Genomic DNA, 25101 nt, shown 5'->3' with positions numbered 1-25101 from the left:
AAAAAGTGACTTTGGTTAATACTTTAATTTTGATCCCTTCTTTATATTTTACAATCAGTTCCATTTATGCTGTTATAGTGCAACTGCTTTGGGTAATACAGTCACCTCCTCTCTCCTCCCCTTGTAACAAAAGTGATAGTTATGTAAAAACAACTGATAGATTTATCTTATCTGACAACATGTAGAACATTCTGTCCTTAATTTCCACCCCCTCCCGACAGGAGAAGAGATGTTGTTTCATTACTGATCCTCTGAGATGATTGTTGATTTATCAGTGACTCAAAGTCTGACTCCTAGCACTCTTTTCATTTCCTCTGCTGTACTTGGTTCTGCTTATTTCACTCTGCTTTACTTCTTAGAAGTCTTCCTCTGCTTCTCTGAAATCCTTTCCCTTTTGCTACATTTAATATATCTGGACAACTTTAGAAACCCTTGAATTTTAATCTGTTTGGCATCTATTTGCTTCCTTGAGCCCTAACCTGAAATTCTCTCCACCGATGCGGGTCCCCAACCCCTCCAAAGCTCTGTTCATGTTTGTTCAGGGTTGCTATGGGGCACCTCCCAGGCTAATCTCCCCAAAATTATTTTCCTGGAGCCCTTGCTGATTCTGAACTGAACTGGGTTGCTTCTTACACAACAGCCACCCTTGGGGGACAGCACTCCCATTGCTATGGGCAATAATATTAGTATTGCAAGCTTGTTGTGACACTTTGAAGTTTGCAAACATTTTTTTTTATTTGATCCTTGCAACAACTTTGTGAGATTGGGGCTATTCTCCCCATTTTGCAGACTAAGGAGACTGAGACACAGAACAGGAGTGACTTGCCTGGGGCTACAGAGTACTTGGTTTAGAAACTTGGCCTCAGGTTTTCCTGTCTTCAACCCTGGACTTTTAGGAATCAAACCTTGGAGAACCAAGGGTCACCAAGACCCCAGGTCTTCCTTAAGGTTGTAAGTACAGTGAATTGCAAAAATGAGTCAGTCTAGCCCAGTTCTCTGGTCCCAGAGCAGGTTCTCTCACCACATCTCATCATGGGACCTAGTGAATAAAGTGTGTCCTCAACTTCTCTATCCTAGAAAGGAGCACAAGGCCTTCATGGTGATCTGTTGAGAAGGAGGCACCTTAGGCCAGTAGAAGAACACTGACTCCGGTGTTCTGTTAACATTTGTTGGGTGAGATTTGGGGCAGATCACTTAAACTTGACCCCAGTGTTCTTATCTGTAAAAAAAGAAAAGAATGGGTTAGTGTATGTGACCTCCAAGGCCCCATCTAATTTATAATCCCTGGGCCTCAGTTTCTTCTTTTGCAAAATGAGATTTTACTAGATCACTCTGAAGGACCCTTCCAGTGAATTGGGATACAAAGTCGGTTCTTGGACTACAATAGTGAGTCAGTCACCAAAATTGTTTGATAGGAAGAGCCTTTGGACCCTTCTCAAGTCCACTCCACAGGAGATTCCGCCGGTGAGCTTTCTCCTGGTCTGTCATATTAATGGATAGTTCCCTTGGCTTCTTGGATTGAAACTGTAAAGGAGGACATGGCTAGCAAGTCCCTAATCCCTGCCTGCACCTCCCTCTCGTGGCAGAACTGGAAATAGCTTCAGCCACTTTGTTCCCAACTCAGGGAGGAGCATGATGGGCCTTTGCATGGTTATAAACTCATCAAATCACCCGAGAGCCGGAAGGTCCCCTTAGAGACCTTTCATCCATCCTCTCCACCCCCTTCACCCCCTCCCCTCCCCCAGCAATTTAAGATCCCAATTTTAAAGATTTCCAAAAAAAGAGACAGTTTTATTGTTAACTTCTGTTTTTATAACCCTTAAGGTCCCAATATATCCTTCCCTATCCCAGAGAATTTTCCCTCATAATGTATTTTTAAAAAAGGAACAGATGTAAAAGGTCACTAAACTGATAAACATTTGAAGAATCTATTATATGCTTGCCCGCTTCCACACCTAGATGAGCTCTACCTCTGCAGAGAGAAGGGTTGAAAGGACCCTCTACTTGAAGAGGGAGACCCCTCCCCTTCCCATTATCTTCTTTGACCCATACTTTGTCATTATAATTTCTCAGAATTCTGTCTCAAGTTCCTTCTCTGAGGTCTCTTTCCTTCTGGATTTATGATTTCAATCAACAAGGAACAAACCATAAGATTATATGTGAATTGATAATTCTTTGTTTTGTGGGGGTTTGGGCCAGCTAGGAAACTTAGTGAATGGCCTCAGACCTGAGTCCAAATCCAGCCCCAGGCATTGTGTGACTGTGGGCAAGTCCTTTAAACTTCCCTTCCCTTCAGTTTACTCTTTTGGAAAATGAGGATAATCTCTTCCTAGGGCTGATAGGAAGATAAAATGATATGTTTTAAAAATACATTTGCAGACCTTAAAATCTTCAATAAATGTTAATGTTTTGCCATTCTTGAGTTTATTAAATTTAATATAATAGCAGAACAACCCTATTTGTGACCCTCTCTGAATGTCTCTCATCTTTGCATTTGAATTTTTTAGGGTTCAGGTTTTGGAGATGTCTTCTAAGTGATTATTAAATGACAAATTGATATTTTATACTTTTTGTCCCAGACGCAATAAGCTCCAACAACCCACGTGTCATAGATGATGCTCGAGCCCGGAAACTGTCAAATGATCTGAAGAGATGCACATACTACGAGACGTGCGCGACCTACGGCCTGAATGTGGAACGCGTGTTCCAAGATGGTAAACCTTGATGCTTTTGTCTGTCTTGTCTGGATGTTGTGGGGAGCCCTTCTGGAAGGTGGCGCCTATGTGCGATGGCTCCCTCTACCTTCTTTCCCAAACTGTAGAGAGATGCCCATGAAGGCAGGGGAGCATGCATGCAAACACACAGCACATCCTGATAATAGAAGTGGACTTTTGTCACCCTGGTTCCCTCTTGTTGCCTTTTGGCAGTGACCTGTGAGGGGGCTGGCACGGCAACTTCTCAAGCATCTTTAAGTCATTCTATGCAAGAACTACATCCACATGAGGAACTATAGTTTGTTGTTTTTTACTTGTGACTTTATTATATTTGTTCATTTCTTTTTCCAATTACATGATATGAAAGTTTTTCAAGATTCATCCACTTGCATATTTATGTTCCATACTTTCCTTCCACCATCCCTTCCCCACCCTTTTCTCAGCGATGAATACTCTAGTGGATGTTGCACATTTGAATTTAACATGTTTACGTTTTAGTATTTTGTGTATGAAGAATTAAGACTAAAGGAAGAGAAAACTATGTAATAGAGTGGAAAAATATAAGTTTTAAGAAAATGAAGATAGTATCCATCCAGATTCGGTGGGGTTTTTCCTCACAGAGCTGCTGAGAGGAGCTGCTGTGTCCATCAGTGTTGTTGTTCATGTGGACATTGTTCTCTTGGTTCTGCTCCCTTCTCTCAGCTTCAGCTCCTGTAATTTTTTCCTTGCTTCTCTAGAGTATGACCACTCGTGGTTCCCCAGTGGACAGGCAACCCCTCAATTTCTAATTCTTTGCCACTACAAAAAAGAGTCACTATGAATATTTTGGAACATGTGGGACTCTGAAGAACTATAATTCTTTTTTTTTGTAGCCAATCAAGTCTTAGACTTTTAAAAAGTGTTTTATTGGTGCCTATTAGTTTAATATCACAGTTATTTCTAGGTCTATATACTGCCCCGCCCTCTGAAGAAACTATAATTCTTAAGAGATCTAGGGAATTTGTCACTTTGTGGTCTGTCCCTTTGGGGGCAAAGATCCTGGCCCAGAACCTTGGTAGATGATTGTTGTGAGTGGTTTTGAAGCCATGTCTGTGGCCAAGCTGCTGCGGAGCCCCTTTGGAAGAAGCAAGGCTTGTCTTGGAGTGACAGCTACCCAGCTCATCGTGGCAGAACAGCCTGTTCTGGGAAGCCTTTCCCTCTTGCCCTTGAGATCCCAGGGTCACCTCCAGACCATGAGTTATTGGATGATGGTTACGTCGATAGGATAATGAAAGCCCCCCAATCTCAGAGTAGTTTTCTGTCTGCTAAAAGTGAGGATGTTTTGTGAACTGATGCAAATGGGATGAATGGATTTTAAGCCAAAAGACATCTCAGAGACCATCTGAGCTCTTTCGTTGTTACCGATGAGTGAACTGAGGCCAAGGAAGGAGAAATGACTTGGCCTTCCAGGGGTGGTTAGAGAGAATGTGCAAGGTGGAATTTTAATGCACGTCATCTGCCAGAGCCCAGGTTCTTTGCCCAGTTGCTATGGATGCCCATGTATCAGTCTCCATATCCCCATCTATTCCCCTGCCCCTTTCTTAGTTCTGTGCCTTCTTTGCAAAGATTAGATGGGCTAGATCAGCATTTAGAAGAGAGGTCTATGGAGCAAGGATTTGGAGGCAGAGCACCCTTCTGGACTGACGGGTCATCATTCTGCTCATTAGCACCAATGTCCAGGGATTGAGATCTTCTTGGATCTTCCTTCCATTGAGAGATCAGGGATTCAGACCCAGGATCTCTGAAGCCGGAGTCATCCTTCTCAACTCAGCCTTTCACCAGATTCTATTCTTCAGGAAATGATGCTTGGTAGGAGCAGGGCTGGCGGCCTGACTGCTGGCAGATCAGCCTCCTGACCCTGGCCATGTTTCTGTGCTGTGGCTGAGCCTCCCATGCTGCCAAATCCATCCTGTCCATTGTCCACACCTTTTATTGTTACGATGGCTTCGTTTCCCACCTTCCTAAGTTTGAATCTTGATCTGCTCATTGATGACCCAATGCTGTGTAATGTGCCTCTCCTCTGCTACTCTCTCTTTTTTTTAAATTTTAAAATGGACACTTTGGGTGAGACATCCACCTTTTGCCATTTTGTTTTTAATAGCAAGACTGGTCTTCCTTTTCTACCCAGTTCCCCCCCCCCCCCATCCCTTTTTTGTTTTTACAATAAACCACTTTTTTCCCTTTCTTTCCCTAATACCCCCATTGAGCCTCCCTCTGTCCTCATTTCTCCTGAGAATCCACTGCTGTTCCTTAGACTTGCTTTGACATCACAATTCTCTCCATACATAACACCTTAAAGATTGCCCTGCCCCAGGGACCAAAAAGAACTGTTTCCTGGGAGAAGCATGACCCCACAATGGAGGAAAGCCCTCTCCCTTGTCAGTCCAGAGGTTCCATCCAATTCAGTGGACTCCAGAATTCAGCAGGAGCCCAACTGGAATTTGAGCTTAGAGCCTGGCAGAACCTCCCAAATCATCTAATGTAACCCCCTCGTTTTACCAGTGAGGAAATGGAAGCCTGGAGCAGTAAGTGGTCATCTAGGTTATTATGGTGGTCATCAGCAAGACTCAGAGGTGGGATTTTTTAAGTTTTTCTCTTTACCCTGGGGAACAAAACATAGGATCTGAATTCAAATCCAGCCTTAGATATTTACTAATTTTGTGATTCTGGGCAAGTCAATTCTCTTCCCACATCTTTCCTTTAAAAGGAGAGGTCTAGAACTCAATGGCCTTCAAGCTCCCTTTGGCTCCAAATCTTTGACCCAGGAACCCCAGGACTGCTGTTTCTTATCTGTGCTAAGTCTGCTCAACACTGCATCAGTCTTCTAGCTATTATCCATCAGAATCCCATCCCACTGGGTGAAAAATGGACTCATCGATTGTAACTCTCCTGCTAGTTGGGGTCATCTTTGAGCCTTCTGGTGTTTTTAACATTCCTAATCCATTGCACTTAGAAGGCACTTATGGCTTATTTGTTCTTTTGGTTGAATTTGAAAGTCATAGGCCTTTTTTTTTAATTGATATTCTCCCAGATATATGTTATAAAAGTTTTTCAGCATTCATCCACATGCATATACATATTTTAGAATTACATAATTTCCTTCCTCTCTCCCTTTGCACCCCCCTCCCCCTCAGGGACAAACAGGTTCATTTGTGTTTAATATGTTTGCAGATGAGTTGTTTTCTGAATGAGGAATTAGCATTAAGGGAAAAGAAAGAAAACTAAGGGATAGGAAAGAAATACATAAGAGAAATTTGTAAAAAATGGATGTTGTGTTCGTTCAGATTACGTAGGGGTTTTTGTTTGCTTTGTTTTGCTTCCTCTGGATGGGGATAACGTTGTCCACAGCTGGTGTAATAAGTTGTCCTAGCTCTCTGGAGTGCAGAGAGGGCCAGCTTCTATCAGGGTTGATCATTTCAGGATGTTGTTAATGTGGACATTGCTCTCCCAGCTCCACTCCCTTCTCTCAGCACCAGATCCCATAAGTCATTCCATGCTTCTCTAGAGTCTGACCATTTATGGTTTCTTATAAAACTGTACTCCATAGCATTCACATACCATAACTTGTTAGTTGTTCCTCAGTGGACGGGCATCCTCTCAATTTCCAATTCTTTGCCACCACAAAGAGTTGCTATGACTATTTTGAAACATGTGGACTCTTCCCTTTTTTTTTTTTTTAATTATTTCTTCTGGTTATAGGTCTAGTATTGGTATTGCTAGGTCAAAGGTAGGATCCATTTTATTGCTCTTTGGGCAGAGTTCCAGATTGCTCTTCAGCAATGGTAGAGGCTAGAAACATTTCTCTCAGGCTTTTAGATATAACTTGTATTCTTTTTTTAAAGACTATGATAAATTTGATCCCTTCCTGCTTGTCCTTGTTTCCTTTTGAACACCCCTCTGACCTCTTGGGTTTAAAAAAAAAAATGCTACAATGGCTCTCAGTCTGGATACTGATATTAAATTAACAAAAGCAGATTCTTTTGGGCAATCAGATGGTGATGCCACAAGTAAAAGAGAGATGTCATAGGGTTTACATTTACCCCTAAAAAGGAACCACAGCAGAGTCTTGGTTCTGAGGATCCAAAGACTAAAGTGAAGACCCTGACGTTCTCCCAGACTTCTTCTGAGTCGTCCTCCAACCTTCTTCCCCATCTTTTTTTTTTTTTTTGAGTTGGTAACTGAAGTCCTAAGAATGAAATGACTCCCCAAGTCACTCAAAATCTAGTCCCCTTTCCCCCTGAATTTTTCCATTAGAGGGAAGCTCCTCTTCTCTTAGGATTTGGGATGCTAGATCCTCATGGCTCCCACATCTATTGTAGCCACCAACGCCCTCTACCGATATTATTTTTAAAAATCTCTGCTGCCCTTTTTTTCATGTGTTTAGAACAAACAACAGTTTCCAGGTTCCCTCTAGTGGCCACGTAGAAAACCTTGGATGAAGCAACCCAGCCTGCCAGAGAAGGTGGTTCAGACCCAGGGATAGCTGCGGCCCCCTCCTCATCCCAGGCTCTACTGAGCCATACTATCAGCCCGGGGGGGGGGGGGGGGCAAGGGAACACAAGAAGGAATGGAGGTTTTTAAAGCATTTCATAAATTAAAACATGTATTCTAAGGGCTGTGCTAGGCTAGGGATAGACAGAAAGCCAGTTTTTGTCCTCAACAAACAAGAGAGAGGAGAGAGAGAGAGAAAAGGAAAAACCCCTCAATTTTCAGCTCCTTGCATAAAATTCAGGCAGCAAATTTAAGTCTAGAGGGTGCTCACCTTGGGTGAAGGCAAAATCGTGGCCTCACTGCCTCTGGGGTTGCTGCTCCACCTCTGCTTCAAGCAGCAGGTTCTGGGAAGTCCAAATCTTTGATCTTTTTGCATTTGTAAGTTTATTTGGACTCTGGCCGGACTCCTCCTCTTCCCAAACTGTGAGTGTCTCAAGCATAACCTATGATGCCTGGGCTCCCTCCTTGTCCATTGGAACATGGCATCATGGGATGGGAGGAAGCTGAACCTTCCAGGGGGTCTTCAGGTGCCTGTGACACATGTGGAGTGAGTGGTCAGGGGCTTAGGATCAAACATCTTCTTTCCAATCATGTAAATGCTTTGGCATTTTTTTTTCCTATTACCCCTTTTTCCTCAGTGGGTTTTTAGACCTTGAGATGACAGTTGCCAAGATGGGGGGGGGAGGAATCCCTGCCCTATGACTTCCCAGCCTTGTGACCTTAAAAAAATCATTTAATCTCAGTGGCCCTCAGTTTATCTTATGAAGCAATGTCAAGATGGGGGAGAGGGGAAGATTAGTTCATAAATCAGGTGTCTGGAGACACTAGTATCGCCTAGGACCATGGATTCAGGCCACGTGAAGGCCTAGGTTAGGACAGAACACCTTCCTTGGAGCCCCTACTGGGTCCATTTCTGCAAGAGGGGTTGAGTGTGTTTGGTCCAGGAGGCAGAGCTAGGCTTTGCAGGAGGCAGCTGCAAAGAGCCTTCTGACAAGAAGAGCTGTCTCTGAGGGCCATGAGTGGCCCCAGGAGGTGGTGAGGTCCCCATCCTTGGAGACTGCCAAACAGGATCTTGGGGGTTTTTTTTAGTGTTTGTTTTCTATTATTTATTTTTATCCATTTGTACATGTATATTTCCAAGTTACAAAATTTCCTTCCACCCTCCCTTCCCACCCCCTCCCCTCAGCAGGGAATAGGTTAACATTTTACATATTTTGTTAAACATATTTACAAATTATAATTTTTGGCATGAGGAATTAGGATTAAGAGAAAGAGATGCATAAGAGATAGTTTTTATAAAGTGTTCATCAGATTCGGAAGGGTTGCTTTTTTTTTCTGTATTTGGTTTTATTTTTCTTCCTCTTGTTGGGGATAATATAGTCCATAACTAGTCAGATGCAGCTGTCCTAGCTCTCTGGATGCTGAGAAGAACTGCTTCCATCAAGGTTGTTCATCTCATGTTAATGTGTACATTGTTCTCCTGTTTCTGCTCCCTCCACTCAGCAGTAAGTCCTTCCATGCTTCTCTAGAGTCTGACCATTTCTGGTTTCTTTATCAAACAATAATATGCCATAGTATTCACGTACTATAACTTGTTTAGCCATTCCCCAGTTGATGGGTATCCCCTCAATTTCCAATTCTTGGTCACTACAAAAAGATGCCCGACCATTTGTCAGGGACACAAGGGAGTCTTGTTCAGACCTGGGTGGGCCTCCAGAGGCCCCTCCAGGCTCAAGATCTTGGGCTAGTTCAGTTAATAACCTTTATACAGTGACTTGTTCCCCTTGTTCCCCTTATGGATCCAGTTCATCTTAGAGATTGGAGATCATAGGGATAGATACATTCTGGAAATGTCCCACAAGAAAGGGGACTTCCTGCTTCATGAGACCAATCTTAGCCCTTGATGGTTTGAGGGAGGGGGGTGGCCTCTTGCAATTTCCTACTCCTCCTTTTTTTTAATCTTTGTTTTCAGTAAACCCAATAAAGTTACCTAATCTCAGTGAAGGAAAAAAAAGGGACCTCATAAAGATGGTCAATGGGACTGGCTTGCTGGGAAATACATCACTGGATCAGCAGAGAATCATTTGGAACTTCCTCCTAATTTCAGCATCTCCTTGTATTGTCTATGTAATCCTGCTGCTTCAGCCTTTGGTGGCTGTATTTTATTTTTAATTTACCAATGTCAATCAGGATTCTTTTATATCTTCCTATCATGTGCTTGCAGCACTGGGAGTGTAGGGGGAGTTCAGGTATGTGCACCCCCCACCCATTTTTGTATGATGGTTTTATGATTAGCCACATTTCTTTTGTTAGGGCAGAGGCATTTCACTAAGGAATGTAGAAGCTTCCAGGGATGGCAGGGGGACTGGAGGCTCCTCACAGGGAGGTATTTGAAAGGGCTCCCATGTAGAAGATGCATGGGGAAGGGGGCTGTTCAATTTGTCCCAGAAAACACTTTGCCTTGTGGCCATTTTAAAAAGAAGGTCAGGGTTCAGAGAGACTTTCTGCTGATCAGGGTGAGAGCTCGGTTTCCTCCTTTGTAATACAAGTGCCAACTTCTGAGCCCTCTTGGGCCCTAGGCAAGTCATTTCAGAGATCATTTTTCCCTTTTTGGCCCCAAAATGCCACTGAACAGATTCAAGTCTGGTATAAGGAAGACAAAATGCTTAGCCAGAAGAGCCAGCTCTGCATGTGGCAGCCCCTCTATGGTCACTGGAACAGGGGCAGGATGCTCATTTGTCCAGAAGAGCATCACTCAGGGATGCCTTTGGTTTTTCCAGGGTTGGTCTGGATTAGGCAGTGGCCAGGTTCTCAAATCTGTCATCTCTTTTACCTTCTTGTCATGCTTTTTAAATGTTACTGATATTAAATAAGAGGATGTTTGCATTCTCTGGTCCATATACTGGGAGATCATCTTCTTTCTTCTCCACCTTATAGTGGCACTAATTTACCTAGTTTCTCCCCTTTGACCCCCTTGCTGACTCCCCAGGAAACACCTTGAGAACTGTCCTCGATGGAAGTAGATCTGGCATTCGTTGAGAAAGGTACGCTCATGTTCACTCCAGCAAGTAATCATTAGATAGCATGGCTGGCTGGTTGATGATGGTTGGATGACTGGATGAATAGCTAGATGTACAAACAGATCAAAGGATGAGTGGATAGGAGCAAATAAAGCTACCAAGAGAATGCTAGTCCTTCACTTTCAAAGAAGACCAAGACCTCACATGCTGTGAATTGAATTTGAATTGGGGGGGGGCTGTGCTAGGCCGCCTGCCTCACTTTTTCCTCCAATCATCTGGCTCCAGGGGCCAGATATGAATTAGGACAACCAGAGATGAACCTGCACATGAGGCAATCAGGGCTAAGTGATTTGCCCAAGGTCACACAGCCAGTAAGTCACGTGTTTGAGACTGGATTGGAACTCCTGTCCTCCTGACTCCAGGGCCAGTGCTGTATCCACTGTGCTACCTAGCTGCACCAGTTAGACAATGACTGGAGAAAGATGAATGGATAGACAGACAGACGGATGGATGAATAGATAGTTGTACAAAAAGATAGATGTACAGACTGAAAGGACAGGTAGCCAGATGGATGAATGGATAGCTAGGGAGACAGAGATAGCAAGCAGAAAATGTACAGTGAGAGAGAGCCTGGCTGGACTCCAGAAGGCCTGGGTTCCAATCCTACCTCTTGGTATATGAACCACATTTCAGTCTCATCATTTCTCAGTACCACAGACAAGTCAGTGAGCATAATTTAGAGAGGAGTTGCAGGTCTGCACTAGTGGAAGATGTTTCCACACCAGAAATGTCTTTCATAAATGAAATTCCATGTTCAGACCACTCTGTATATGGAAGCATCTAAACGAGACATAGTCCATCTCTAGTGTGATGGGGTGATGTGCAGATAGGATGGCCCAGTGTTAAGATGTGTGAGAAGGGAGAAATCTAAGAGCTGATAAATCCTAATAGCTGAGAATATTAGTGATTTAGTTATTAGTGAGATATTTAAGATATGGCACTAATTTATTTTTATCTATAGACAAGCAAAGACAAAAGACAGTCCCTGCCCTCAAAGAGCCAATGGTCTAATCCAGGAGAGTCATGAAAACAAATGTCTACCAAAAAGTATGTGAAGAGAGTGTTGGCTTTGGAGTCAGAGAGCCCAAGTTCAGATCCTCTCTGTGGAGCTCACAACCTGTGTGGTCTTGGACTGGCTGTTGTCTAACGTCCCAAGCCTCAGATTTTCTCATCCACAAGCTGAGGGGGTTAGATTTGATGGCCTCTGGGACTCCATCTATCTCTGAACCAATAACTTGTTACTCTTTCTCCAAGTTTAGCTTTGTCTGGCCAAAGTCCAAAGACATGTTTTGATTTATTCCTGAACTACAGAGAACTGAGCATTTACCTGGAGTCTTGTCTTACTTTAGCCTCTGTGGACATGTCTTGTTACAAATTTAGGGACCTGTATCTCTGGAATTGTTTTCTGAATCTTGGTGGTTCAAGAGTCTCTGGCTAGTTAGTGTGAATGTTAACCAGAGTTAGGAAATTTTATGCACTTGTCCCAGCCAGTTTTATTAACTGGCTCTTTGAAAACACTATATTAGGTGAAATGTTGGCCTTGGGGAAGGTTAGTTGCATAAGAACGGGTTTTTTTAGTTAAGCTTTTTAAGGTACACAGTATAAATAATATAAGTTGCAAGGTCAACTGGCATCAAAAGGATGCAGAGATTGACATTCAGTTGGGTCAACATTATGGGGGAAGAGAGAGCACAACCCTGTGCTGGTGTGAACATCTGTGATGGGGGGGGGTGTGCGTGTGCACACACACCTGGTATCTTGGTTTTTCAGTTGGACAGGACAATTGATGAACTGTGTAAAAGCCAGTGGCTGTTTTTTCTTCCTTGTATACTAATGAGCTGTCACAGCTGACTCTCAGCCGGTGTTATCCTTACATAAACTCATTCAGGTCTGTGACTTCATCTTGTCCATGCCCTTTAAAGCTGCTTTTGATGACAGCCCTTTGGCACCACTTGGTCGATGGCCTGTGAGAATCCGTGTGGATGAGTGACTGATGTAGTATTTCATTCTCCAGCCAACACACTGAAGGGCCTCCTTAACTTTCTCCAAACTGTCTCTTGGGTGCTGGCTATCTCTGGGCCTGGCCTCAGTCACTCTCCAGACTTTTGGTAGGCTTGTCATATATATATATATATATATATATATATATATATATATATATATATATATATATATATATATGTATATAGTGTGTGTGTGTGTGTGTGTGTGTGTGTGTGTGGTGGGGGGGTTTCCTGGAACAACCTGTGGGAACCTGGAATCCCCTCCCACAAGTGATAAAGCGTTGTTAGTAGAAGGGATGGGCAGAGTACATATACCACTTGACTGGGCTGTTGGAAAGGTAGACTTGTGTTGGACATTCATTTCTTTGGCCTTGGAGACGATGACCAACATACAGTGTTGGTCATATCTTGATTCTAGTTCTGTCATCCTACACAGTGTCATCACTTTTCTCAGTATGAAGTTCCTCATTTTTTTCAACAGAAATAACCCCTACCCCAAGGTCATTGTGAAGATCCAGTAGACCATCCATGACCTTAGTCAACCATGAAGTGCCCATTGAATGTGAGCACTCGTCTTCTGTGGTCACCACACCCATGGAGTAAGACACAAGATAGCACTTTGCAGACCTGTGACATTCTCGAGACACCTACTTTTATCACCATTTAGGCTAAGAATGTGAATTAGAAAATGATTCTCCTTCCTACTACAAGAGGATATTCCTTACAAGTGAGTGTGTGTTCAGAGTGGATCCCTTTGGCATTACTTTGGGGGCAGATCATCATACTCTTTGCCGTTGTTACTGAGTTTTCTGGTCCTAAGACCTTAGGATTCCTGAAGCATGTAACTGGGTGCTTGAAAAGTGGGTGCTTGGCCTTTGGGGTCATCGAATAATGCTCAAGTTTTAATGTTCTCCTGTGAACGTAAGCACTGTCCTAGTCCAAAGAAATGCATTCATTCATTCATTCATTCATTTCATTCATTCATTCCTGTTAGAGTTAGACGTGAGAGTGTGGGTTTGATCTCAGGTCAGTACTGATTGCTTCTGGAAGCATCTCAATATTCCATGGTACCCTGTTCTCATTTGATTGAGCTTGGCTTCCCTTTGGCTCTGCTGGAGCCAAGTTCTGGTACACTGGGCAGCTTCATGTGGGAGTAGACATGTAAGATCTGCTTTGAGAATTCTTCACCTTGGAATTATCCCCCAAAAGCTGTGGATTAGCTGCAAGTCTCTTATCCCAGGTGACTTTCTCTCAAGGGCTCATAACCCTCCATGAGCCTCTAGGAACACTGGCAAATTGGGAAAGAGCAAGGAGACTCAGTTTTAGGTTTGAGGGATGGTGCTAATGTGGAGTCGAAAGACCCAGGTTCACATGTAACCCCCCAAAGCCACATGACCCTGAGAAAATCACTTAGCAAACCTAAGACTCATTTCCTCAGCTGCAAAATGGGGACTTGATTCAAGTCTTTGTATCTAAGATTTAGATCTGGAAAAGAGCATAGAGGTCATTATTCCAACCTTTTCCATTGGACAGTGAGGAAACTGAGGCCTTGAGAGATTAATTAATTAGCAGCATATATTCTTTAGCTAGAAATTGCTTCATTGGCTTCCTAGAGCACTTCCTCATTTTGCAGAAGAGGAAATTGAGCTCAGGAAGGGTTCCAAGCCTTGTCTCAGGTTGACAGGATTTGGATTCAGATTCTCTGGTGCCAGTCAGTTTGCTTTCCTGTCTAGTCTATCCATAGGCCTGGCTTGAGGAATATAAAGATAAAAGTTCAAATACCCCAGGTCACCATGGATTGACATTATATGAACATTATATAAATTCCAATACTTACTGTTGCACTATGTAGTTGACTTTGAAAATGGCCACACATCGACCCACATCCCCTCATCTCTCAATATCTCTGGACAATCCTCTCACACTCTCATTGGTGGAGGAGTTATGGTGTTACATTAGAGGAGAGAGCTTCCACACTGGGAGTGCCCCCACAAGGATTCAGTCCTAGGACTGCATGGTAATAGGTGAATGCATGAGTGGACTGAGATAAGAGGCCAGACTAAACCTGGGGGATCTGGATGGTAGGAAAACAAGACAGCTGGGGTTTGTTCTGTACAGTATTATCGAGAATAACGGAAGGCATGTTCTCATAGTCTCCAGTTCTGTTATTGAACCAAATGACCATCATGGAGGAATGTCACTTTCTTCCTTCCTCCCCTCCCCCAAAAATACTTCCGCTTTGGGGGAGTTATTAGTCCCACCCCTAATGTGTCCAGTGGGTCTTTTGTTAATAGAAATTCTGTGTGGGGGGGGGCATTCTTGGAAATACCTGAATTTGCTCCCCCCACTTCAGAATTGAATCTTTTAAAATGTCATTAGTAAATGTTCTCTATTTAAATTTCCCTATTAAGCGTCTTCTCTGCTGCTCATAAAGTGAATTTTGTCAATGACATTGAAAATGATGATTTTCATATTTCTTGTCGGCACGGTCGTCGTTAAGTGCGCTTTGCCCCAGGATCCCTTGCTAATGCCTTTAGCTTGAGTTGGTCTGATGTGCTATTAATGCATACAAATGGCTTTTAGTTTTGTTCATGATCTGTTCCTAATTGCTCGCTCTTCTGCTTCTCCTAATTTTTTTCTAAATGATCAAATGATGATGTCCTTTCTGACCCACTTCACTTGCTTCCTCTGGGCCCGCCCTACATGATCCCTGAGAACATCCCCGCTCCCTGGGGCTGATCGATAGAGGTGAGAGGCCATTTTAATGTTGCCAAAAGCCCGTCTCCCATCTCCTCATTTGGAGGAGCCCTTGTGGTCTGCCCTGGCAGGAGAGGTCTTTGACCCTACTGCCAGATCAAGAAAACTCGGCTTTCAAAGTTTCCAGGAGCTCAAATAGTCTGTGCTCTATGTGGGTTTTTAAAAAATTATTTATATTCTGGAAAACGGACCCCCCGGTTTAATCTGGCCTCTTATCTCAGTTCATTCATCCATTCATCAAACAGTTATTAGCACCCAGTATATGCTGGGAGTTGTATGTGAAGAAACTGAGGCAGACAGAGGTTAAGTGACTTGCTCAGGTTCACTCAGTGTCTTGTACCTGTATGTATATCTATCTGGGTCTTTGCTCCTCTGTGTATAGATCTCTGCCTCTGTATAAGGGGGCAGCCTGTCATATCCATCATGAAGGCAAGGGCACCTGGGTTCAAGCCCAGTCTCGGCTATGTCCCATAGGACCCTGGTGGAGTCTTTTGGCTCTAGAGCTCCAGAAGATTGTCTGGGACAAAGAGTAGCCGAGAAGGTACTGTCCTCCTTGGAGTCCCCGATGCTAAAGTAGTCACTGCTCTAATCCTCATCCCTCTATATCGAGATCCCCGTGTACAGTTCTATCATTATCTGTATGGACATGTAGAGATCTATAGATTTGTACCGACATCTGGATTGGTATCTGTGTCAATATTTTAACAGTTGGATCCAAGGAGAGGAAGGAGAATGAGCATTTCTATGGTGCTGACTGTGGTCTATGCACTGCTTGTCTCATGGGTTTCTTGCATGGCCCTCCACTAGTCAGCATCAGAGGCTAGGTTTTAAGCCAGGTCTTCCTGACTCTGAGCCAGTGCTGTATCTACCACATCTCCCAGCTGCCTTTGTAGCACTATAGATAACACTATTATATATTCACATAAATATATCTGGGCAAATACACTAATATATAGATTATATTTCTCTATAGCTACAGAAGCACATACACAAAGGAAGTTAGCTGTGTGACCCTGGATGAGTCTGCCTCAGTTTCCTCATCTGTAAAATGGGAATGATAGCAAGATTGTTGTGAGGATCAAATGCTATATTTAAGTACTTTGCAAGCCTGAAAGTTCTAAATAAATCCTTATTATTCTTATAATTTTTCTGTAGAGGAGGAGCATGGTATATATTGGTAATGAGCTGGCCAGCCACATCCTCCAGTAGACCCGTGTTCTAATCTGGGTTTGGATCCAGTGGCCATGTGACTCTAAAGCAACTTCTTGGTGGTCTAATTCTCTACAAGAAAAGGTCAAAGCTCCGTGGGCTTGTGGGAAGAGTTCTGGGTCCCATCCCCTTCCCTTATTCCTGTCCATGTCCTTGGTGGGGGGGGGTGTCTATCTTATTTTAACAGAGTAGTCCTGACCATGTACCCCAGTGTCATCACAATGGTACTTGGGTCCTTCGTCAACCCTTGCTAGTTGACTAATCAAGGTTCATCCGTGGACCAGCTTGTCCATGTCCACTGACTTGGGCCTTGGTTGGTCTCTGTTGACCTTGGTGAAGGAAGGGTCCATACTGAGGATCCCACCAATCCTAGAAACTCCGATTTGAGGAGTTCAAAGAAAGAAGGAAGGGACGGGGCAGGTGTGGGGATGGAGCTAAGCTCCAAGCGTTCTGGGGCAGTGAGGAGGATGATGGCAGTGTCACAGGAGGCCCTCGTAGGTGGGGATGTGGAAAGTAGAAAAGCTGGACAGATATATTGATAGGGCCTTGAATGCTAAGGTCTATGTCCTATGTAAACTGGAGGCAGCAGGATCAGTGTCTTCAAGAAGTTCTTTGCAGAGGTACACAGTCAAGGCTTAATAAATGCCCACTGATTTCATTGTTTGCCTCTTTAGGAAGAGAAATGTAATTGTGCAGTGAGTAGACTGAATCATCCCCAAAATGATCCAGCCCTTGGACAAGAGTGGGGTGTGGCCTGTGCCTTTTGACCTATATTTCAGTCATTCATTATTTCATCAAGGCTTGTCCTTTTATATCAGAATCAGCAAATGAGCTTCCACTGATTTCTTTTAATTAAGGGGTGGCAGTCAGTCTAATGGATGGAAAATAGCATCTTGGTCAGCCTGATGAATGAAAGATGTTGGGGGGAGGTGCCTGTTCCAGATGTATCCTAAGGGCACAGGAGGAGAGGTCCACGGTGCTGACCCAGAGGAGCAGGCTGAGCAGGGAGCGGCAGCTGCCTGGATCCTCCAATAATTACTCCCATTTTGGTTATGGACAGCTATGACCTTTCTGTACAGTGCCCCTGGCCATCGTGGAAGTGACGGCGGCCCAAGGACTCATCCGTTACTTTGGAGGAGTCAGAGCTAGCCCAGAAGGGCCTGGGGGCTGGGGGGGGGGGTTCTTCTTTCAGCTCTCTAGGAGCCCAGCTACTTCAGTCTTCTGTGTCTTCTTGAAGGCACATGAAGGTAAAAGGAGGTCCCTTTGTTCCTCCAGACATCCAGGGCATCAGAAAGGATTATAGGTAAGTATGTATAATCTCATTTGCATATGTCACCTTATAATATTGTTTTCTTCCTGCTGGGGCTCATCAGCTGTTCCTGGAGGGATTGATAAATAAAGTTAGCTTCTTTCTCGTTGGCTAAGTACTTGTTTCTGCTGCTCATATTTGACAGCTCAGCCTTAGATTGCCAGCTGGGCCATTCAGAGGTGGTGACTTGGCTAAGGTCTCACATCCAGAATGTGGTAGAGGCAGGACTCTGAGGCCTCCTGGACATCAGAACAAACTTTCTATCCACTCTGTCATTTCCTTCTCTTTTCTTCTAATCAAATGTTTTAGTGTAAACTTAATAGGGTTCAAAGGGAGGGTGGAGCTTAATAATGAGAAAGATAGTGGAGGGTGTGGGGAGGGTCAGCATGAAGACATACCCAGAGAAGGGGACAGAGTTCATTTTAGTTGAAAAGAAGACTACTCGAAAGGGAAAACAAGAATCAGACTACGGAAGGTCCTGAGTAGCTAGAATCAGGAATGTAATGGACAGGGAACTCTCTTTAGAGAACAAGAAAATACTTTGGAATTTGCATAGCAGTTCCAGGCCTTGGGCTCAAATTTCTCATTCTTGGTTCTGCCCTCGAAGCCTGAGCAGAAGATGCTCCTTGCAGATCTTTGGAGCCTTTGGCTCTAAGTTTTCTCTTCTTTAGACTGAATCTCCCTTTCCACAAATTAGCCTCCTGACCTTCCACCATCCTGGTCCACCTCCAGTGGGGGCTCAAACTTCTTACCACTCTGCTTCTTGCCATGTGATGCCTGCAGTGAAAGTTGACATTCCAAGTGCAGGATGAATGGAGGTAGGAAATGAATGATTATGAAGGAATGAATGAATGGGCTTCAGACTCGTTCCTGGAAATTTCCCCAGTTTGTCAGCACCTACCGCAGTGGTTTTTAATTACATGCTTTGTTGAAGCTTCCCTGTAATGATCCTACCTACTCTGCTTAATTATCACTTAGTTGACTAATGTCTGACTCTGGTACATGCTTGGTTCTAAAGAAGCTGACATCTCAGCAGGAAAGCCTTGGAAACAAGTACTTAGCCAACGAGAGAGAAGCTAACTTTATTTATCAATCCCCCCAAACAGCTGCTGAGCCCCAGCAGGAAGAAAACAATATATGAGGTGACATATGCAAATGAGATTACACATACTTACCTATATCCATCCATCCATCTATCCTTCCATCCATGTATCTATCCATTCACCCAGTCATTCAACTGTCCATCCATTGAACTGTCCATCTATTCATCCATCCATCCATCTGTCCATCTATCCATCCATTTGTCTATGTATCCATTTGTCCATCTGTCCATCCATTCATCCATCCATTCAACTGTCCATCCATCTCTCCATTTGTCTGTTTATGTATCTATCCATTTGTCCATCTGTCCATTCAACCGTCCATCCAACCAACCATGCAGCTGCCCATCCATTCATCCAACCCATCATCCATCCACCCATCATTCCATCCATCCATCTATCTTTCTACCCATACATATTTTTGTATAAATATGACTATATTTTTGTATAAATATGTATACATATATGGGTACAGATAGATGGATAGATGTATAAGTGTATATAAGGAAGGGGGAAGAGAAAAAAGAGGGAAATAAAAGGGGAGAAGGGAAAGAGAAAAGGAGGAGGGAAAATCTTTTCATTAGCCATTACAGTATCTGTAGAAGGAACGAATCTGTACAAATTCAGCTCTACCCGCTCTGCTCCTTCCAAAGCCAACCTTTAGAAACCTTAGTCTTGCACAAGTCTCTAGGGCCACTAGTTTCTGGATCAGGGGATCTACTCTAGTTGTATCATGGTCAGCACCAGGACCCTATCTTCTGCCTCCTGTCCTCGTGGCCTTTTTTGGGATATCTGGATACATCTCTAGGATCTCCCGTGGATCTCGCTCCAGTGAGATGGAGAAGAAGCTTCATCCTTATACACATTCACATCTGGTACCTTCTATAATCTCGTGCTTTCATGCTTTGAATGTGTATTTGGGGAAATGCTGGGTTTCTTGCCCTCTGCTGACTGCCTCATCTCCTCTCTTCTATATTCACTTCCAGGTTCACCTCTTGCTTCCTAGCTAGGGAACCTAAGCTCCTGAAGGCAGACAATGATTTTGTTTGAATCCTTGGGGGTCCCTTGTACCCAATAAGTGCCTTAAAAATCCTGTTGGATTGATGAAGTCCAGAATCAGAACCTGAACTACATTTGTCTCCATAGTCTCCAAGGCTCAATATATGCAGATTTTTTTGGTGTTTATTTTTCTGGTTTCTCTGCGTGGTGCTTTCTCTCCATTAGTGTGGACAAATGAGAGTTTTCTCTCTGGTGGGCTATCCCTAGAAGGCCCAGAAGGGGCCCAGACTAGTAAAGCCTCCATCTGCACTAAGGCTTTTGGGGATATCTTGCTCAATAGTTGGGATTTATGGGACACTAATGAGAGAGCCTTGAGATTTTCAGACACCGCCCCAAGAATCCTCATGCCCAGCTTCTGTGGTAGGTAATGTCGTTATGATTAACCCCATTCCGCTGGTGAAGAAATTGAGGTTCAGATGGGGAATGATGTGTCCAAGTCTCCCAGAGTTAGTACCAGAACTGAGTGCCCTCAGATCACTAGCTAGCCCAGACTGGATCATATTCCACAGGACTCGTATTCAGGAATTTTGAAATCCTCTTGTGTAAAATTCTATAATTTAGCCTCCCCTTGGACTCTATCTTGAGGTAATTTCAGTGTTATTTATCCCAACATTTTAATCCTTGGTGAGTTTGTCTGAAACCAGAAGACAGATCCCACCTGATATTACTTAGATGACCTTGAGGGATCTTTTGAGCTTCTCTCAGGTTGACTCCATACAGGTCTCAACATCCCCCTCACTCTCCTGGCCTAGCTGGCTCCCTCTGACTGCCTGGAGGCCGAGGTGGTGCCATTGTTATTCAGGCAGCGGCCACCAGGGGTCGCCATCACCCCGCAGAAAGCTGGCTAGCCCTTCATTGGGGTCTCCTCTTGGAGACACAATACAGCCAACACAGTCCTCCAGAGACCATTTAGCCTGCGAGACACACTCCCTAAAGCAGGGGAAGGTCCTGGGTCTGCAGGAGTGGAGGCCCCCCCCTCAGAGAGTTGGATGGGTGGGGGAAGGGTGGGGTCAGAAACCAAATGGAGAAGACAAAGAACCCAAGAAAGGGGCCTCACCCCCATATCTATATCTGTATATCTATATATAAATATTAATATAAATATACCCACATATGCAGAGAGAAAAATGATGATCTAAAGGCTCCTCAGCCTTTCTTGTCTTCTGTTTCATTTTCTTTCTTCTCTTCCTAAGAGAAGGGCAAAATTCAAGTTTAAAGGACATCTAAGACATTTTCTACAAAATAAATCCATCTTTCTAAAATACATTTTTAAAATACATTTTTAAATGTTCAGTGGGGGTCTAAAGCTTTGTCCTTAGCCTTTAGTTGAGCCCAGGGGTATCATCAAGATGGAGCAAGAAGGGGCTCCAAACCTCATCTGGTGGAGAGCTTCTTCCCTGGGGGGTCTGTCTGTGGGTCTCCCCAGAGAGATAGAGAAGAAGCTTCATCCTTATTCACACTCACATATGGTTCCTTCTGTAATCTTAGGCTTTGAATTTGAGATCTGGACCACCCTGCTTCTGGGAAGGAAGGGGTCCAGGGGCTTTCTGGCCTGCCAGAGACTGACAAAGAATCCAGGCTTGGAGGGAGTGTTCAACCTGGGCCGATGGTGGTAACATTGCTTTGATACCCAGAGGGCCAGAAAAAGGAGTAAGAGGAAACAGGTCCAGGGGAATCCTCAGGTCTAGATCTGTGCTGGAAAGGAGCTCAGAGACCTTCAGCTCCAAATTCTAGAGTTGGGAGTGTTTTCAAAAGCCATCCTAACCTAACTGGGTTATCTGACAGGTAGAGAAATTGAGTCCCCACCCAGCTAGCCTCAGGGAAGGATCCGAATGCAGGACCTTGGACTCCTGAGTCACTGCTCTTTCCACTGTCCTCCAGTATCCCATTCTTGAACCTTTGAACCACAGGACTTGCCCAGCCATCTTACTCCTCTCCTGGATGTCCATACTGAGTCACAGAAAGGTGAAGGGATTCTTACTCGTGGACATACAGCTAGTTAGTACCCCAGTCTTCTGCCTCCTGCATTTCCAGGCACAAGAGTGTTACTGGAGGTGATCCCAGAATACTATGAGAAGCCTTGGGGTCCTCCCCTTCTCATTTTTCAGAAGAGGTTGGAGACCCAGGGGCTTAGCTAAGGCTACTTGGCTAGTAAGAGTACCAAGCTGAGATCTGAACCCAGGTCTTCTGCCTCTGGTGATGGCACCCTTGATGATGATCAGTCTATTTTGCCCATTCACATATGGATCTATATGGAATAAGTGATCCATTCCTGGGAAGAAGTTTGTTGCTATTTAATCTCCACATGCCTCAGCTATTCCCTCTGTAAATTGGGGAGAATTCTTTTTCTTTTTTTCTTTTTCTTTGCTGCCTGGAGCGATGTGAAGAGACTAATGGCCTCATCCTACTGAGAGGACCGGGAGAATGGATGGAGATGCTGATTTTGTCTGGCAGCCTATTTGTTGTCTCAGGACGCTTGGGCGCCATTAGCAAAAGTGGTGATTTACTAAATGGATGCTAATGACTCAGAAGAGTCAGCGTATCTCCAAAAAAAGAGCAGTTTGCTCCCATCTCATTGGGAGACTTCAGCTCCCTGGCAGAAGCAAAACCCCCTGGAAGGCCTCTTCTGCTTGGATTTTTCTCCCCTTCCTCCCCACCCCCATTTCCTTTTCTTTCCCCTAGAGAACAACTCCATTTTCTCATTATGGTAGGAGTTGATCCTGGTTCTCAGAGGCTAATTCAATGGAGCCAAGAGCTCTGACAGGACTTAGTGAAGTGAAAGAGGTGGTGAGCTGCCAATAAGTTCTCTGAGCTCCTTGGATGTACCTTGGATGTACCCTGGATGTATCTGTCACCCAAGGATAAGGCTTGTTCCCAGATGGTTGGTGGCCTACCCATTGGAGGATGATGATGTTGCACTGGGAACTCTACTAAATCCTGGTTATACAAATACAGGCAAAAAGAAAAATTGTCTCTGTCCTCTAGAATCTGCCATGGAAAATGGGTGGTAGTGGTTGGGAACAGGGGGCAGTGAAGACAGGGTTGGCTGTGGCCTCTTTGTCAAATGGAGGCTCCCTGAGGGCTCACAGTGGGAGGAAAGGGGTAAACCCGCAAAGAACTATTTCCTAGAGAGAGGGATGCTCCAAAGCAAGGCAGCCCCAGATCCTGAGGGAAAGTCTAGCATGGGACAATGGTAGTAGTATTGGATATCCAGAGGGCCAGAAACAGGAATAAGAGAACTGAGGATCTCCTAGCCCTCCAGAGAGCAGAGGACAGCTTTCCAGTCCCCTCCCAGGACTGTGCAAGTGACGGCTGCATCATTGTCAAATGTTGTTGGGATCTCTATAGGAGAAGCTATCTGACCAAATGGAGTGTTCACTGGAAAAACAGAAGTATTTCAAACAAATAAAAATCATGGGAATTTGAGGACCCCGAATGCCTCAGACTAACTTGCAGGTTGGACCACCAGACTAGGAGGCAGTATCTGGTGCTTTAGTGGTGGGCCTAAAGGATTAAAGAAGGGTGGAGGGAGCCCATGTGGACCCAACAGGAATGTTAGGAGAGAGCCATTGTCTTCCTAGGCATTCTCACGGGCTCACAGATAGACGGACCATCTTTCATGCAGCATTCTGCAAATGAGAAAACAGGCCCAGGGAAGGAAAGTAACTTGACCAAGGTCATACAAGGAGTTTGCACTGAAGGCAGAGCTTGAACTTGGGGTATGCGTGTCCCCCAATTCTAGAATGGATATTCCTTACTGTTACTGTGCTATCTCCCCTCCTTGAAAAACTACCAAGACTCATCAGACATGGTATTGTTTACCCTCTTGGGGGTCTTATATGGGGTCATGTAAAAAGTCACAGATAAGGGAAAAAACCAAGACCTACCCATTGTTCCAGATGACGAAGTTCTAAGTAAGGGACTGAAGACATTGGAGACTGATAGTGTATCGACGTCGTCAATGAGGTGGAAGTGGAGAGGTTAGGTGAGAGAGGAATAATGTGGTTTGGTTTCATCTTTAGAGCCAACAGAAAGGTGCTGGTATCCTTGGGGAGAAAGCAGATGTAGAGACACCTTCCAACTGTCTAAAGTAGACAGACTTAGGAATGTGTCTTCCTTAGGGGTGTGTGATGTTGAGCCATTGGCAATAAGGATGAGATAATGTTTGTAATGGGCTTTGTATCTCTAGTAGGAGATTAATAAATTCTGTACCCAGCCCCCTCCCCCCACCAATGCCTTGGGTTAAGAATGATCCTTTCTAGATCTTCAGCCTCCAGAGCTTCTGAAATGTCAGGGCTGAGGCCTTTGCAGACCCCGTGGCCAGGGCACATCTCCACTGGGGTCATTCCCCTTCCTAGTGGGTGAAGGAACAGCCAGAAACAGGACCAGAAGTCGGGGTGGGCCCCTGGCATTCCTGGAGCTCATGTCCATCCATGGAGGTGGGTCAGCAGTGAAAACATTGGTGGTCACTGGAAAATGATCCCCCCCAAATTACAACTTTGGGGCCCAGTATCTGTTTCCTGGGTATTTGGGGTCAGAGTCCTGGGATATTTCCATCAGGGTCAGAGGGGAGATGTTGGGCAGGAGCTGGCAGGTTTCAACTGGCTATCTTAGCTCTGCTCCTCCTATCTGTCCCTCCCAGGTCTCCCTGGATGGTTTCCCTGCCTTGTAGGTGGCTGTGGGTTGGCAGTTGGTGGGGATGGCGGCCTCTTCCTTCGGTACCACTTCCTCACATGGTGGTTGTCAGGGCTGAGTTTGGAAGTAGGTTGGTGGGGGGGGGGTTGTCCTGCCATTCAGGACCCTAGGTTCACCTGCCTGTTGGTGTCAGTTGGTCAGCAGCTAGTAGTGGGTTTGGCAAGGCCAATAGGCCCCTCCGCAGTGATTACTCTCCCCAGTGATGGCCTTGGGGCTGAAGCTGGAAGAAGAGCCTGCACTGTGGAAGACAGGGATATCCTCAAGGCTCTTAGGACTAGGGTCCTGGGGTCCATGGGAGTCCAAAGGGAGGCAACTTCCCTGGCACAAACTGCCTCGCAGTTCTGCCCCAGGGCATCTTGTTGCCTGCCTCGTGGGCAGTTGATTGGTATTTGGGGCATGGTGGCCCCTTTCCTGTTGTAGCTCCTTCATCAGGTGCTGACAGTGGGGACTAGGAGTGTTGAGGGAGGGGCCGGGGCCTACCCCCTCCAGATCACCTGAGGGGGGGAGGGGTGCCAGCCCTTCCAGGCCACCTGGTTGTGCTCCCCTGTCTGTAGCAGTTGCCCAGCAGTTGTTATTGGTGGTGGTGGCAGTGAGGAAGGGAGACTGTGATTGCCCCCCCCCCCCAGTCATGGGCCCTGGCTTAGA

At 44.8% G+C, this 25101-nt stretch overlaps 1 protein-coding gene and 1 long non-coding RNA gene across 10 annotated transcripts in view; one reads left to right on the top strand and one right to left on the bottom strand.

Moving 5' to 3' along the window:
* AGAP1 (ArfGAP with GTPase domain, ankyrin repeat and PH domain 1) overlaps window positions 1–25101 on the top strand; it is a 647020-nt gene that overhangs the window by 300381 nt on the left and 321538 nt on the right. For all 9 annotated transcript variants that reach the window (XM_074189810.1, XM_074189811.1, XM_074189806.1 and 6 more), the window contains one exon: window positions 2580–2714. In XM_074189810.1, coding sequence (XP_074045911.1) covers window positions 2580–2714 — 135 coding nt within the window. The remainder of the gene's footprint in view (window positions 1–2579; window positions 2715–25101) is intronic.
* Window positions 16–25101, bottom strand: LOC141489118 (uncharacterized). Its single transcript, XR_012468902.1, has 4 exons — window positions 23649–25101; window positions 20873–20949; window positions 7516–7775; window positions 16–1219 (listed from the first exon to the last, which is right to left on the bottom strand). It is a non-coding gene; the product is annotated as an uncharacterized LOC141489118 (long non-coding RNA).

This window comes from Macrotis lagotis, chromosome 5, assembly GCF_037893015.1.
Source record: "Macrotis lagotis isolate mMagLag1 chromosome 5, bilby.v1.9.chrom.fasta, whole genome shotgun sequence".
Taxonomy (NCBI): domain Eukaryota; kingdom Metazoa; phylum Chordata; class Mammalia; order Peramelemorphia; family Peramelidae; genus Macrotis; species Macrotis lagotis.
Note: the sequence above shows the minus strand (reverse complement) of the source record. Positions and strands in the feature narration are given on the sequence as shown.